At 38.6% G+C, this 16,426-nt stretch overlaps 1 protein-coding gene across 1 annotated transcript in view; it reads right to left on the bottom strand.

The window, feature by feature from the left end:
• LOC122330171 (DNA repair-scaffolding protein-like) overlaps window positions 1-16,426 on the bottom strand; it is a 40,400-nt gene that overhangs the window by 4,933 nt on the left and 19,041 nt on the right. Inside the window, 7 exon segments of the mRNA XM_043227032.1 lie at window positions 1,548-1,679; window positions 2,757-2,961; window positions 4,019-4,075; window positions 4,890-4,967; window positions 4,970-5,020; window positions 5,687-5,774; window positions 12,040-12,198. Of these exon segments, the coding sequence (XP_043082967.1) occupies window positions 1,548-1,679; window positions 2,757-2,961; window positions 4,019-4,075; window positions 4,890-4,967; window positions 4,970-5,020; window positions 5,687-5,774; window positions 12,040-12,198 (770 nt within the window).

The following is a 16,426-nucleotide window of genomic DNA, read 5'->3' on the forward strand; positions in this document are numbered from 1 at the left end:
CATCTGTGTTACATAATAACAGCAGGCAGAGTGATAAGACCCCTGCGTGAACCTCTGCTCTCTGGAGGATCCTCCGGCACGCAGCCAGAAGCTGAAGTTGCTGACCACTGCAGAAGATAATTTGTGCTTGTTACACTTTCGAGTCAGATGATTTGTCTTATCTTCAGGGTGAAACGGCCATGGAGTTTCAAAGTCTAACATGCAGTGTCAAATATCGCGTTTCTGTGCCCTAATTGAACACGGAACGAACTAAACATAATGTCTGCACGAAACCTGAGCGTGCGCGATGAAAATCAAAGAATAACATGACATAATAGAATCTGTATTTATCGCTTGATGTCCTGGGACATCCAGAGGGATTTCAGCTCCAATAACTTCCATTCAGTAGTTTTGAACATTTCCATCAAACAGATTTATCTAAATCTGCAATGCATTATGAAAACATGTGCAGGGCATATCTCACCCCCAAAATTAGTAGAAGAAAAAGTGAAAAAAAAAATTTCTGAAAGAAAATAATGCATTTTCAAGCATATATCAATATTTTGCTCTTTTTGGAATTAATTAATAATGTATTATTATTTTAATAAATACTACCCGGATATACATAAACACCTAACATTATAATAATAAAAAAGTATATATATATATATATATATATATATATATATATATATATATATATATATATATATATATATATATATATATATATATATATATATATCAATTAAATCAATTACAAATAAAAAAAAGCTATTTAAAAAAAAGTTCAAAATAAGCATTTTCCAGAATATTAAATAAAAATTCTCTAAAAATATTAAAGATGTTCATTATTCAATGAGAAATCCAATGGTAGATTTTCTGGTAAAGCTAAAGTATTCAATTTCTGTACTACAACATCATTTTTGCTAAATCAATGTATTAAAATTAAATGTTTATTAATTTGTTAATTTAAAAAAAGATTATACATGACAGAAATTTTAACAGCTACGAACTGCTCGTATGTGACATAGGCCTATGTGTTTAATCAATTAATATGTCTGATGGTCTCTTCCTGTCTAACTGGACAGCGCTCTGTCAAAAACAAATGGGAAATATAAGACTGTTTTCTATTTTCTGAATGATACAATTTTAAGAATTGTGGTATTACTGATGACATTTAAAAAGCAATGAAATAACTCTATTTAAAACAATTTATCCTAAGAAACTGGTTAATATCCGTGAATCGGGAAACAACACAGAGAGATGGCATCACTTTGCATGAGCTAAAATAATATAACAAGATAACGAACAGAACACTTTGTAACAAAATGTGACTTTTAAATCTCAAAAGCAGGCAAGTAGACGACTTCAACATGTGGGAGAAAGATCTTTAAGGAGGAAAAGCAAATAACAAACCACAAGAAGGTCCCTAACAAAGCATCAAGAACAAAGCCTGAGCCAACAAGCAACTGGTTTCGTTTAAATGGCCAAACATGCTGTACCCCCCTGAGATCTGGTTCGTACTAACTTCGAAAACAAGGGCGGCTGTGTGGGAATATACCAACCTGTGACAGTGCAGAGAGAGTATGGGAGGGTTTCTGGACCCAGGTGGTCCAGTATGATGGGCCGTGGTAAGGAGAAGGACGGGACCTTTGGTTCCAGTTGGATCACCGTCTGTTCCCAGCAGAATATCTGAGCTGGTTTATGAAAAAGAGCAGTAGCTTAATGTCACGGAATGTTCTTCTGTCATGGCTCTGAGAAATTACAACACTAAGATTAATGTTGGAAACCTCTAAATCTCAAAATAGTTCAGGGATGAAGAAGCAACCACAGAGACTTTCAGCTTGAATGGCTTCTATTCAGTACTGTTGAACTTTTCCTTAAAAACAGAATTTTTAATGCATTTTAAAATATAAAATTATATGTTCTAACTTAGGGTTAATAATATAATTATTTTCACATAAAATGCACTATAATACCGTATAATCAGTGTATTTAGTATTATTGGCATACTATGATAGTTTGAATCTGTTTTTTTATTTTATTTATTTTTTTATTTATTTTACTTAATGTTTGAACTAAAACTAGTATGTTTTTAAATTAATTTTTGTTGTATAGATTGTATTTTGTATTACTGTTTTTGTAGATCTCATTATACCGAATTAAAATGAGAAATTTTAAAAAGAATTTAGATTTTTTAATTTGAAGTAAAATTTGTTTCATGGTTTTAATTTTTAATTTGTTTAACTGAAAATATAAGGTTATGTGTGTGTGTGTGTGTGTGTGAATATATATGTATATATATATATATATATATATATATATATATATATATATATATATATATATAGTTTCTATCTTTTGCTTTTATTTCATAATCTTTGTGTGATTATCAAATATCAGTTTCAAGCATTCATTTTGCCATTAATTGTAATAATACCTTGATACTTTTGTTTTCACATGAAGAAACTGAGAAGGACTAAATCCAGAAGAACTGTTGCAACATCTCCAAGACACTTAGTACCAGGTAGTTCTTGGCCTCCACGTCATGCCATGCATTATCCCTTATACCCATTGTATATGAAATATATAAAAACTGGCTTTACAATTACGATTTGCAAAGAGGCACCAGTTACCAGAGGCTCTGTTAATTATAATACTTCAGAATTGCTACCATTATGATAGGCAGAACTAGTAATTAGCAAGTCCTACGAAATGCACAGTGTCAGTATAAAAAGCTGCGTATGAGACAATACATCAGACAGCTGAAATACCATTCTCCTTCACGGCGTCTCTGAACATCAGCACAGGTTGTGTGTGCAGGGCGTCCAGGACCTGTGTGACTGAGCTCTGGATCAGGCAGGACGGCCTCAGACACATGGCTACGGTTCTTCTGTTCCCGTCTGTGTCTGGCTCCCTTTGGAGACTGGGATCTGTCACAAACAGCAGCATCTCCCTCTCTCCCCCTGCATTTGAGCTCTGCAAGACCAAGATGCACGTGGAAATTAGTCAAACTTATTAAATAAATGATCACGTAATGACTTAGCATTGAAACATGCCTTTTAATTTATAATAAAGTATTCTCTTTTTAGATATGGAGACAAAAATATTGCGTAGAAGTTATTAAATTAAATTATTATAATATTTCAATATAAAAAAAAAAAAAAATATATATATATATATATATATATATATATAGGTAGGTAATACTATGTTACGCCCCAATTTTGGGACATAATACATAAAAAGCTCCTCAAATTTCTGCAGAAAAATATAAAAATGTATTTTTTGTATTTTTCTTTTAAATAGTTTTAATATATATTATATCACCTGTACATTATCATATCATATCATATCATATTTAAATGAGAGGGACACTGGCCTTTCCTAGATTGTTTTATAATTAATGTATAAGCAAATTTGGGGAAACCATTGGTGTTTATCAAACCTAGGTCTGAATACACAAGGCTAAATAAAACTAATAGTTTTGCCTCATTTACAAAGACATGAATCTGTCATCATCAGAGGAAAAATGCTTTAGGGGCAGTTTCCCAGACAGCCTGTTCCTTCATACACCTACGCAGATGTGCAATGTCAATAGCAAACCAAATAGAGAGAATCAAAACAAAACAAAAAAGGTTAATCTACTATGCACACGAGCGTGTATGCGTGACCCTTAACCTCTTACAAATAAATCCCAGGTTATCAAAGTCCAAAGTCTGAGGGGTTCGCTAGATCAGTCACGCAGATCGTCAATAGATGATGTCACTTATGGTAAGCTTGCGTCAAAGCTTTCCGAAAGCTTTTTCAAACGTGTACAGTTTGAAAGCAACCCTGAGGGATGAAGATTTGGCAAATGTGCTGGGAAAACAGCTACGATGGGTTCTCAAGAAGACAATCTACAGGCAAAGCTAGGGTCTATCCTGCACTCCTTAAACCAGGTGTGCCAAGGTATCCCGCAAAGAAAAAGACAGCTATGATGAAAAATGATCTGATTTATGCATTTGTTGGTAAAAGTAGGTCAACAAAACATTACCAGTAATTGTTTATGAAGCACGGCAGCCCGGAAGCTGCAACGACACACGGATTCATCCTAAAAAAACAAGGAAAGCACGATTGGTAAACCATTTGTACATTAAAAGAAAATTATTTCATGGTTTGCAGACCACTGTTGGAATTATTAAGACAATTAAATAAACATTTTCATTCACAAAAAAAAGGTGAAATCAAACAAAATGTAAATATCAGATGAAAAACATAAAATGCTTAAAATTTGTAAATATTAGCTTGAAAAATAACTGAAATAAACAAGGTCAAGTATTAAACCGAAATAAATAAATAAATACATATAAAGATAATAAATATATCACATAATAAATAATAATGAATATATAATAAAAGTGCATAAAATCTAAAAGAGCAAAAATGGCAAAAATCTAAACTAAAATGAAAACAATAAAAACATAAAGCCTGAAGCTCATTCAAAATGAAAAATACAAAGTATATAAATAATAAAAAACAATATAACATTGCTACACACCTTTCAACCAATACATTTTCAAAAAAAAAAGTATTGCTGGATAATGATCTTTAAATTGATTAAAAATATATTTAAAAAAATTATATATGCACATTCTTTTTTTTTTTTTACAAAAATCTCAAAATTCCTTGTTTAAAATATAAGTAGAGATATATTAAATATATATAAACATATATATATACACACACACACACACACACACACACACAAACATATTTACGTGTGTGTGTGTGTGTGTGTGAGTGAGTGTGCAACTTTCTTCTCAAATTTCTTGATATTCCCAGGTTTGTCTTTATTTTGTAATTTAGTTGTAAACATGTCTAGTAAAAAAAAGTGTTCTTTCTGAATATCATTTTGTGTGCTGCACCTGAAGGATCTCTCTTAACGTCTGAAGTACAGGCGCTCGATACAGTGGAGATTCAGTCCGCCCCGATAGAGGAACCATGTGACCCGCTGGACGCTCAGCCTGTAGCAGAAACAGGGCGGTGGGACTCGATCCTGGAAAGCAAAACCTGGCCTGAATATTTAAAAATCAATTAGCTTGTTAAATAACACAGAATGTCCATTTGGAAACAGACAAACACTACATATACCTGTCACCCAAAGTAAAGCTGAATAGCTGATAAAACTCAACTTATTAACTTAAGAGTTGGAAAACGAGCCTATTTCCAAAATAAGTGGAGTTTTCCTTGAACTGCCTAGATCTGCATACATTTACATTAATTGGCCTGTTCTGATTAAAAAAACACAACTGCTTTGGGTTGGCAGTTTTAGGGAAGGTTCAAAAGTAGCGTCCTTAAAGATACAAAAGGATAGAAACGCTATGAATATGGATTTCTTTAAAGCTGCTTTTTTAATCCAAGGCAGAAAAGGCCTGGGTTTAGTCGCTCTGCAAAGTTTAACACTAAGCATCAGGGACCTGTTTAAAACTTAGTACGAGAAATTGCAGTAATGTTTGTCTTCGCAACCCCTAATGAGTAAATTTGTATTTTTAAGCTCTGAAGGTTTATTTGCACGTGCTTTGGTTAAGAATGCAGCGCGGCGGTTGTTTTGACGCTGTACCGCCGCTATCCAGGAGAAATCTTCCAGGAGATAAATATGAAGTATGCGAGATAAATGCGAAGTAAACACGGCTGCGATTTACAGCGTGATCTGAAGACCTACGCCGGGAGACTGCAGAAGATCATCGGGAGATTTTGGATCAACCGGAGGAGGCCACAAACTGTCAATCATACTGAAGAGCGGAGAACATCTGGGAAGAAGAGAGAGAGGAAAAGAAAGGTTTCAAACTCTGAACGGTTAATTTCAGAGGTCCTTCTAGAAATGCGGGAGCTGAAGGTGGAGCGTATACACTGTCAGTCTCATTAGCTTCGGTTGGACTGACGTGCTGCCAAGTTGAGCTTCTGTTGGAGCCCAATAGTGTCTGCTGACAAGTACGAGATCGGTTTCACTAGCAGGCAGAGGCTTGTTCACACACACACACACACACACACAGAAGGAGAGAGGTAAATAATCTGTCATTAAAACGTTCAAGAATTAAATATTGAAAATGCGTATAATTTAACATTTGGCGTGCCGAATGTTATTTTAGCACTCCATTTTCAAGTTCACGCTGCTAACAAAACATCTCAGACGGACTGACATACAGACAAAGGGACAGAGATCATCTCCGTCTGGGTTTGATTTAATAGATCGACAGATAAACACTCCTGCAACATGACAATTATAAACGGATTTGAGGCAAGTACGTACGTAGCAGGGCTGAATTAAAAATGTTTGAAAAAAAAAAAAAAAGGAAATGTAAAAAACTACTTACTAAATATATACTACTATACTATACTACTATATAAATATATACTAAATAGTTGTAATAATCATTTAAAAAACAAAAAAACACACTAGTAAAAAAACTAAAACAAAAAAAAATGACCAAAGGTTAAATTAAATTAAAAAGAAAGCTGAAAGTATACTAAGAACAATTATTTTTTAATATTAATTAATAGGTGAAAAACAAATGTAAAAATAAGCTACAGTTTAAAAGAATTCTTAAAATGTAAAAAGCCAATTAATATTATTTAAAAAAATATTTACATGAAACGCTTTAAAAAGTAATAAAAGCAACAAAATCACATTAAAAAAACATTATAAAAACAAAAGCTAATTTAAAAAAACTATAACTGTATAATATAATGGTATTCAAGTTGCTACATGTGTTTTTGGAGATAATCAGAAATACTTGATTTTTACAGGACAAAAAAAAGTTTCTGAATTCTTAACCACTCCCACTCTCCATTCTTAGTGGAGCTTAAAAAGCTTTCTTGAACCCTTGTGTGCGCCTCAGTGCAGTACGATCTGATCAGTCCACAGCTAATCACAGTCTAGCTCTCCTTTCCCCCTCTCACCTCTTCCCTTGACCCGCTCAACCGCCCAATCCAGTCCAGCGGGACGAGCCCTCGCCGAAAACACTCTAATATACTGAGAGAATGAGACTGATATTAAGCCATGTGCGTCTTATGCCTCGCAGTACAGACAATCATATTGTTCATTTGGGAGAAAGTTGTTTATTCCTGAGCATTATCTCCAAAAAACCCTTGAGAATTCTGTTTTTACATGCATTTAACAAATGCTTTTATCCACAGTAACGTACAGGAGAGGAACAAAATAAATTTTTGTAATTTTAGAAAAATCTACAATGCCAAATTTATTAGACAACTAATAAAAAGTAGATTTTTCTTGAAACAACATTTAAAATGACAAAAAACAAGATGAAACTGAGAAGATTAGCTAGATCGATGCAAAAATGTGTGATACAGAGCCTTTTGCCTGTACATAACGTGCATAAAATCGTTTATTTAAGGTGTAGTTCACCAAAGAAAACCCTGCATTTTGTTATAATTTATTTTTGCAAATAAATATAATGCTAAAATTCGGGCTCAGCCCAAACAGCGGCGTGGGGCCATCCCCGTGGGCCCACCACCTGCAGGAGGGACCGTAAGGGGCCGGTGCCTTGTGGTTTGGGTAGCAGTCGGGCGGGGACCTCGACAACCCAACCCTGGACTCAGAATCTAGTTTTAGGGACATGGAACGTCACCTCTCTGGGGGAAGGAGCCTGAGTTGTTGCGTGAGGTTGAGAGATACCGGCTAGAGATAGTCGGGCTCACCTCCACGCACTGCTTGGACTCTGGAACCCATCTTCTCGAAAGGGGCTGGACTCTTCACTACTCTGGTGTTGCCCGCAGTGAGAGGCGGCAGGCTGGTGTGGGCTTGCTCATAGCTCCCCAGCTTAGCCGCCATGTGTTGGAGTTTAACCCGGTGGACAAGAGGGTCGCCTCCCTGCGACTTCGGGTTGGGGGGAGGACTCTCACTGTCATTTGTGCCCACGGGCGAATGGCAGTGTAGAGTACCCGCCTTCTTGGAGTCCTTGGGAGGGGTGCTGGAAAGTGCTCCAACCGGGACTCTATCGTCCTGCTGGGGGACTTCAACGCTCACGTTGGTGATGCTAGTGACACCTGGAGGGGCGTGATTGGGAGGAACGGCCCCCCCGATCTAAACCTGAGTGGTGTTCTGTTGTTGGAATTCTGTGCTAGGCACGGTCTGTCCATAACGAACACCATGTTCAAGCACAAGGGTGTCCACCAGTACACCTGGCATCAGGACACCCTAGGGCGGAGGTCGATGATCGACTTTGTGGTTGTATCATCTGATCTCCGCCGCATGTCTTGGACACTCGGGTGAAGAGAGAGGCGGAGCTGTCAACTGATCACCACCTGGTGGTGAGTTGATCCGCTGGCGGGGAGGAGGCCGGACAGACTTGGCAGGCCCAAACGCATCGTGAGGGTCTGTTGGGAACGTTTGGCAGAGACCCTGTCAGGAGATCTTCAACTCCCCGCCCGGCAGAACTTTGACCGATCCCGAGGGAGGCTGGAGACATTGAGTCCGAATGGACTATGTTCTCTACCTCTTTGGTCGACGCAGCCGTCGGAGCTGTGGCCGTAAAGTCTCGTGGTCGTGGGCGGTAACCCCGAACCCGATGGTGGACACCGGAAGTAAGGGATGCCGTCAAGCTGAAGAAGGAGTCCTATCGGGCATGGTTGGCCCGAGGGACCCCTGAAGCAGCTGACAGGTACCGTGGGCCAAGCGGACTGCTGCCCGGTGGTTGTGCAGGCAAAAACTCGGGTCTGGGAGGAGTTCGGGAGGCCATGGAAAATGACTATCGAACGGCCTCAAAGAGGTTCTGGCAAACCGTCCGACGCCTCAGAAAGGGAAAGCAGTGCCCTGCCAACACCGTGATATAGTGCTGATGGGAACCTGCTAACCTCGACTGGGGATATTGTGGGGCGGTGGAAGGAATACTTTGAGGACCTCCTCAATCCCGCCAACACGTCTTCCACTGAGGAGCAGAGGCCGGGGATCCGGGGGACTCGACCATTACCCTAGCTGAGGTCACTGAGGTGGTTGAGAAGCTCCTCTGTGGCAAGGCACCAGGGGTGGACGAGATCCGCCCGAATACCTCAGGTCTCTGGATGTTGTGGGGCTGTCTTGGCTGACACGCCTCTGCAGCATCGCGTGGACGCGGGGAAAGTGCCTCTGGACTGGCAGACGGGGTGGTGGTTCCTCTTTTCAAGAAGGGGGACCGAGGGTGTGCTCCAACCATAGGGGATCACACTTCTCAGCCTCCCTGGGAAAGTCTATGCCAGGGTACTGGAGAGGAGAATCCGCCCGATAGTTGAACCTCGGCTTCAAGAGGAACAATGCGGGTTTCGCCCTGGACGTGGAACACTGGACCAGCTCTATACCCTCTCCAGGATGCTGGAGGGTTCCTGGGAGTTTGCCCAACCAGTCTACATGTGTTTTGTGGATTTGGAGAAGGCATTCGACCGGGTTCCTCGTGGTGTCCTGTGGGGTGCTCTGGGAATATGGGGTAGGGGCCCTTTGCTAAGGGCTGTCCGATCCCTGTATGATCAGAGCAGGAGCTTGGTTCGCATTGCCGGCATTAAGTCAGACTTGTTTCCAGTGCATGTTGGACTCCGACAGGGCTGCCCTTTGTCACCGGTCCTGTTCATTATTTTTATGGACAGGATTTCTAGGCGCAGTCAGGGGCCGGAGGGGGTCTGGTTTGGTGACCACAGGATAGCTTCTCTGCTTTTTGCTGATGATGTTGTTCTGTTGGCTGCATCTGGCCAAGACCTACAGTGTGTGCTGGGGCGGTTTGCAGCTGAGTGTGAAGCGGCAGGGATGAAAATCAGCACCTCCAAGTCTGAGGCCTTGGTCCTCAGTCGGACAAGGGTGGCTTGCCCCCTTCAGGTTGGTGGGGAGCTCCTGCCCCAGGTGGAGGAGTTTAAGTATCTTGGGGTCTCGCTCACGAGTGAGGGAAGGATGGAACGAGAGATTGACAGGCGGATCGGTGCAGCTTCTGCAGTAATGCAGTCGCTGTACTGGTCTGTCATGGTGAAAAAAGAGCTAAGTCGCAAGGCGTAGCTCTCGATTTATCGTCGATCTTCGCTCCTACTCTCACCTATGGTCATGAGCTTTGGGTCATGACCGAAAGAATGAGATCCCGGATACAAGCGGTCGAAATGAGTTTCCTTCGTAGGGTGGCTGGGCGCTCCTCAGAGATAGGGTGAGGAGTTCAGTCACCGGGAGGAGCTCGAGTAGACCCGCTGCTCCTCCACATCGAGAGAGGCCAGCTGAGGTGGCTCGGCATCTGTTCGGATGCCTCCCGGACGCCTCCCAAGGGAGGTGTTCGGGCATGTCCCACCGGAAGAGGCCCCGGGAAGACCTAGGACACGCTGGAGAGACTATGTCTCTCGGCTGGCCTGGGAGCGCCGGTGTCCCCGGAAGAGCTGGAGGAAGTGTCTGGGGAGAGGGAAGTCTGGGCATCCCTGCTTAGACTGTTGCCCCATGACCCGGCCCCGGATAAGCGGAAGAAAAAGAAGAAGAAGAAGAAGAAGCTAAAATAAAATGTATATATTTTATGAAAGCAATGGATTGAATGGAATGAATTTACTAACTGGTAATAAATAAAAACTAAACGTGAACTAAAAACTAAAACAAAAATTAATTAAAACCTAAATAGTAATATTAAAAAAGTAAAACAGATCTGAAAAAAAGTATAAAATGATTAAAAGTTAATTAAAAACAATTATATTAAACATAAATATAAAATCCAATTTAATAAATATTTATAAAAACTATAATAGCATATAAATGATAATAAAATGACACACATCCATAGAAGATCCACGCTGCTCTTTTCCACACAATGAAAGTGGAAAGCAGAAAAAAGTGTGATAGAATTACCATGAAAGCAGTCTAAATGACTTCTGCAACCAATTTCCAGCGATCGGAAACCATTCAACGGCTTTCTGTGAAGAAAAACTAGAATTCTCAATGTTATTTAATGAAAATCCTTCCCTTTTCTAATATTATAACAGTAAATATCTTCCAAAATTAAAATTGTTCTTCAAACAAGCATATTTCTTAGTAATTCTTTTTAGAGACTGACAGTCCCAGTCCCCATTCACTTTCATTCTACAGAAAAGAGCCGATTCTTTTAAGTTTTGAAGTACACAAGAGTCTGACAAAAACGTGGCCATGCAGATGCCCACTGATCCCAAATAAGCAGTGCATCCTGAAAGGCATCTTGGGTATTCGTGTACATGGCTCCTGTTCATATCTGTGAAAACGTGTCACCAGAATTTCCCCATCGCGTGCCATCTTCAACTTAAACAACACATATGTTAAAGAAGTGCCCACGCAGACAACCTTGAGTGAGCAGACGCATGTGGCGAGAGGCCAATAATACTCAACGCAGATGTAAATCTAGCAGACTGGAGTGCTGCAGACACACTGACACTGTGAGCTGCTAATCTGAGCCGGAGCAGGTGGAAATATGAGCTCATATTAACTTTCAGTTCAACGGAGTGCAGTAAGGTTCACTAATAATTCACACATCGTGCAAAAAACTATTTAAAGAAGTATTACACATTTCTTTTAGTTAAATCTTTCTTTTTTAATCGCTCACCTATATTATGTGTGTGTGGGTGTGTGAATATAAGTAAATGAATAACAATTTAAAAATATTTATAGTAAAATACATATATTATAATATAATACATAGAAATCCAGAGGCATTTCACTTGTTTTATAATATAATATATTAAATTTTATTATATTATACTTAATATATTATACTTAACTATAATATAATATAATAATATAATATATCATATTATAAAACAAGTTAAACACTTCTGATTTCTATGTATTATATTACATTATATTATATTATATTATGTTATATTACACACTGTTGCTATTGTCCTAATTTGCAAATTGCTTTGGATAAAAAAATATATAAATAATAATAATGAAATAAAATAAAACAGAACAAAATAAAATGAAAAATACAGTAAGCAAAATAAATAAATACAAAAATATAAAAGGGTGCTTTAAAATGATACCTTTTAGATCAGCAGGTAGTTTTTGAGCATCACGTGATTATAAAATAAACTCACTTGTCACGCGTGAGACGCTGAACGACTCTCAGGTCCTGGAGGAGACACACACGTCCCTCCAGCTGCTCCGAGTTCTGCTGGATCTCCGATTCTGTGGACACACGGTGCAGAAGAACCTCAGCGAACATCCCGTAACTGTCCTGAACAAGAGCGCACAACCTGAGAAAGAGAAGGGAAACAATCACATTTATTAATCTTCAGTAAATTACTCCCTGTCGCTTTGCGCTGCTGATTTAGCTTCAGTATCTAATATTACTTATCTACTCCATTTGCACTACGGTTATTCAGCTTGATTTTATAATATCTCTCATTACTTTTGCAACCCAAATGTTACTGATGCCACTTGATGTAGGCACACCACCCCCCGTCCGATTTTATTGTGACAATAATAAAAGCAGGCTAAACTGAAATTAAAATGGCAAGGATAAACAGGCAGAAAAAGGAATATGAATTTATTATTTATAAATAAACTGCCCAAAATTAAATATGAGCCTCTGATGAAGAGGGAAGCTTCGTCCCAACAACAAACACTCACATAGATACAGATAGTGTCTACAGATTAAATGTTGACTTTGGCACCAGACAGGGCCTAACTAATAACTTGATCTATGGACTGACTCGCAAGCGGTCACACGGCGGTGTTTCTATACTCAAAATGATATTTTTGCAGGTATTTATAGCCTCTACAGATAGTCAGTTCACAGAAAGTGGCAACTTTTTTGGAGCCAGTAAACCACAGGACTAAACAAACAGGCTGGTATTTAAATATATTTTCACATGCTAGACAGTGATTTGATTGCACAGTAGAGATAACTAGAGTAGAATACAAAAATAAACACAGTTGATTCGTACATTCTTCACACTGATTTGAAGAGGTGTTGTTTAGTCGCAAAAAAGGGCTTGCAAGGCAGATATTCCTGAAAAAAACCTAATTTACTCTTTTTTCTTTGTCCACATTTTCTGCAAATTACTCCGCTTGACGTGCAGACTATTAAAAAACACTGTTGAGGAGAATTGAGAATCAAACTTATTGACTGGAAAATATTTACTAGCTTTTTTGGATGTAAATGTTTCAATAACTTGAAAACAATCACTCGTTTATGGTTTAGGGGTTACATGTCATGGAAAAATAAATATAATATTTCATATTTTTAATAAAGGCTCAGTTTTATTAAAGATGCGCAGTAAAAAACTGAAAAGGCGTGGATACAGTTATATTTGCGCCTGACTTTATCGAGCATGCATTTGTAGAACTTTGCCTTTCAGATGAAAAATGGGAGGACAGTATTACATTTAAATCATGAATAATGCAAATTAATTTAATCAAATTACTGGTATTTGCACTATTATTTATTATCTATATATTAAAAAAAACATGCATTAGGGCAGGCAGTAATTTGCACCACTCTTGGTAGATTGCTCTGGTCATTATGAAACCGATCTGGCCGCATCTGGGTTCTTTAAAATGCCGTTATATATATTTTTATATTCATAATTATATTGTCAGTAAATCACCTGCAGCAACTTCCTCCCATTGTCGCTCTGGCATTGTGGAAAGGGGAAACATGAATTTCTCCTTTAATCTAGCCTAAGTGTTTAATTTTAATTTACTAAACGTTAATAAAAACCTATAATAGCATGTAAATGATAATAAAATAACACTGACGCTCCAAATGACATACATCCATAGAAGACGGGATATACTAGTCAGAAATTCCATGCTATTCTTTCAAATTTTATTTAAATGTGACATTGACTATTTTTTTTTTTAGAAGACTAAATCGATTAATGTTTTTTTAAATAAAAGTTAAATAAAAATACTAAGCACGACAATCTCTTATACTACTAAAAGCTATTTGAAATCTAAGCGATGTCATTGCAGTACAGTACCTGCATACTGAATTGCAGTTGGTTGTGTTTCTTGCATGTGTTTGCATGCTGAATTGTGATTTTCTGTCTATTTGCTTAATTGATCTCTGTCCACTATCTCAACTTTTGTTGGAAAAGCCATCACAGAGGTTTGTTCATGTGTTTATGTACAGACTCAACGGAAAGTCATATCAGATCTTTTTAAATTTTCACACTTATTTCTCTTTATTTATCTCATCGGTTTATCTCATCTTTTGCCAAAGGTGACAAGAACATGTGCTAAATCACATGCAAAGCTGATAGAAAACAAGATTCGCTGACGTTTATTTTGAATTACATACTGTAGTGTTTAAAGAGGCTGCTCAGATACGAATTGGTTTAAATTTTACAGCAATCACAAATTTGCTATTTAGTCATTTTAAAAGGAACACTTCACTTTTTTTTTTTTTTAGAAATAGGCTCATTCTCCAACTCCCCCAGAGTTAATAAGTGTGTGTTTACCATTTTGGAATCTATTCAGCTGATTTCCCGGTTTTGGCGATAGCACTTTAGCATAGCTTAGCTTAGATTATTGAATTCAATTAGACCAGTAGCGTCGCGTTGACCAAAGAGTTGATATTTTTCCCATTTAAAACTTGACTCTTCTGTAGTTACACCAGGCCCTCTTGCTTGCACAGGAGCATGTCTTGCAAGCTGAGGACTATTCAGCTTCCAAAGGAGATGCATAATGTTACTGTGCCTGCTACGGCAGCAGACATCCTTGATTATAACGCCAGAATGAGAATATAGTTCCTAATTACATCAGCCTAGAAATGTGCAACTTTTAAATTTTCCACGGTCTAAATACATGATATATATATATAAAAAGAGTTGAGCCCACTAAAAATTAAGACAACCAGTTTCAGCAGGTTTTTCAGTTTTCCCAAATTAGAAAACTCATAAACATAAGTTGAGAAAACTCAAAAATCTGCTGAAACTGGTTGCCTTAAAATTTTAAGTTGACTCAACTTTTTTTTTTTTTTTTTTTTTTTTTACAATGTACAGAAGAAAAAAACTATCAAAACTCTTTGGTAATTTTTGAACACAATGCTACTGGTCTAATCGAATGCAATGATCTATGCTAAAAGTGTATAGAATAGTTTCCAAACGGTAAAATCTCAACTTATTAACTCTGGGGAGTTAATGGTTGAAGAATGCGCCTATTTTCAAATAAAGTGGAGCGGTCCTTTAACATCTATGCTGTCCAAAAAAAATAGAATTGTCTTCGCAAAACATTGTGTTCTACTCAGCTCGAGCTGAATAAAATAATGTTTTGCGGTAAAAAGTCTAGTCACAATACAGATTGCATCAAAGCAACAGGAAAGCAATGTTTGAATGATACCGTTGTCGATTCAGTTCAGTTTATTAACTGTGTGAACTTCAATTACGGAACGAGTTTAATCATTCCAAACGGCTCTTTAGGAAACAGTGATGTTATCATCCAGCTCAGTTCAGTTCTCTTCCAATAATGCCTGTGCAATTATGTTGACAAATAGTTTAAATAGAAAGGAATAAAAAGTTCAAGCACTAGTAAACAAAGAAAAACCGGCTATCAAAACAGAGAGAAAAAAAAAAGCATGTAAACTTGATGAAAGCTAACGATGATGCCGCGATATGCGCTGACCTTTGATAAACCATGACTAGCATATCTGGATTTATATTGACCTGTTGTTACCCTGTTGTAGCGCTGCTAAACAACACGGGGGTTAAGAGAGTGCGGTTGTGAACACTGAGGCTTGTTTAGACCCGCGTGTCTATGAAACCAGAGAACAGGAGGGGTGACTGGGCAGTAGCATTCTGTGGTATGGCCAGGTTGACATAAACAACCCCCTTCTTTATTCCCCGTTTCAGGCGCTTCCTCCAACGGAGCTGGACTGGGTGGGGGGGGGCCGATGCCCCCAGCGGATCTCTGTCATTGGTCAGATGCAGTCACTAGCCACTTTCAGGAATCTGTTATTGTGAGCGTTCGCAGGAATTCGCAGCAACTTGGAGGCGCTTCCAGGAACTGCGATCCATTGAGCTTGTCCAAACACTCACACACACACACACATTTCACACAAGCCTACTTGATGTAGGTACCCCACTCCCCCTCCATTTCCTTCACACATGCACCACAACTTTTCTGGCAGCTGATTGGCTGAGGCGCAGTGGGCGGGATTGCTTCCGGGAAGGCTCTGGCCAATGGGAGCGGGGCTTTTGATAAACAGGGCTGTAATCCGACACGTAAAGCACATTGTGTTCCACTTCTTCTAGAAAACATCCAACCCCTCCTGTCTGAGCACAGAGAACTTCTTCAGCCTGTTTATACTGCTCTGAGTTTTACTGGAACAACATATCTTCTTGGACCAAAAGTTAAATGCTAATTATTGTCTGGAAAGTGGCCACAAAAACTCAAGGAGGAGAAAGAAACATAACGAAAAAAAAAGAAGGGCAGGACGTAACTGCAAAGTGGTTGTAATGACACCGGTGGTCTTGCTGA

Source organism: Puntigrus tetrazona, chromosome 24, assembly GCF_018831695.1.
Source record: "Puntigrus tetrazona isolate hp1 chromosome 24, ASM1883169v1, whole genome shotgun sequence".
Taxonomy (NCBI): Eukaryota; Metazoa; Chordata; class Actinopteri; order Cypriniformes; family Cyprinidae; genus Puntigrus; species Puntigrus tetrazona.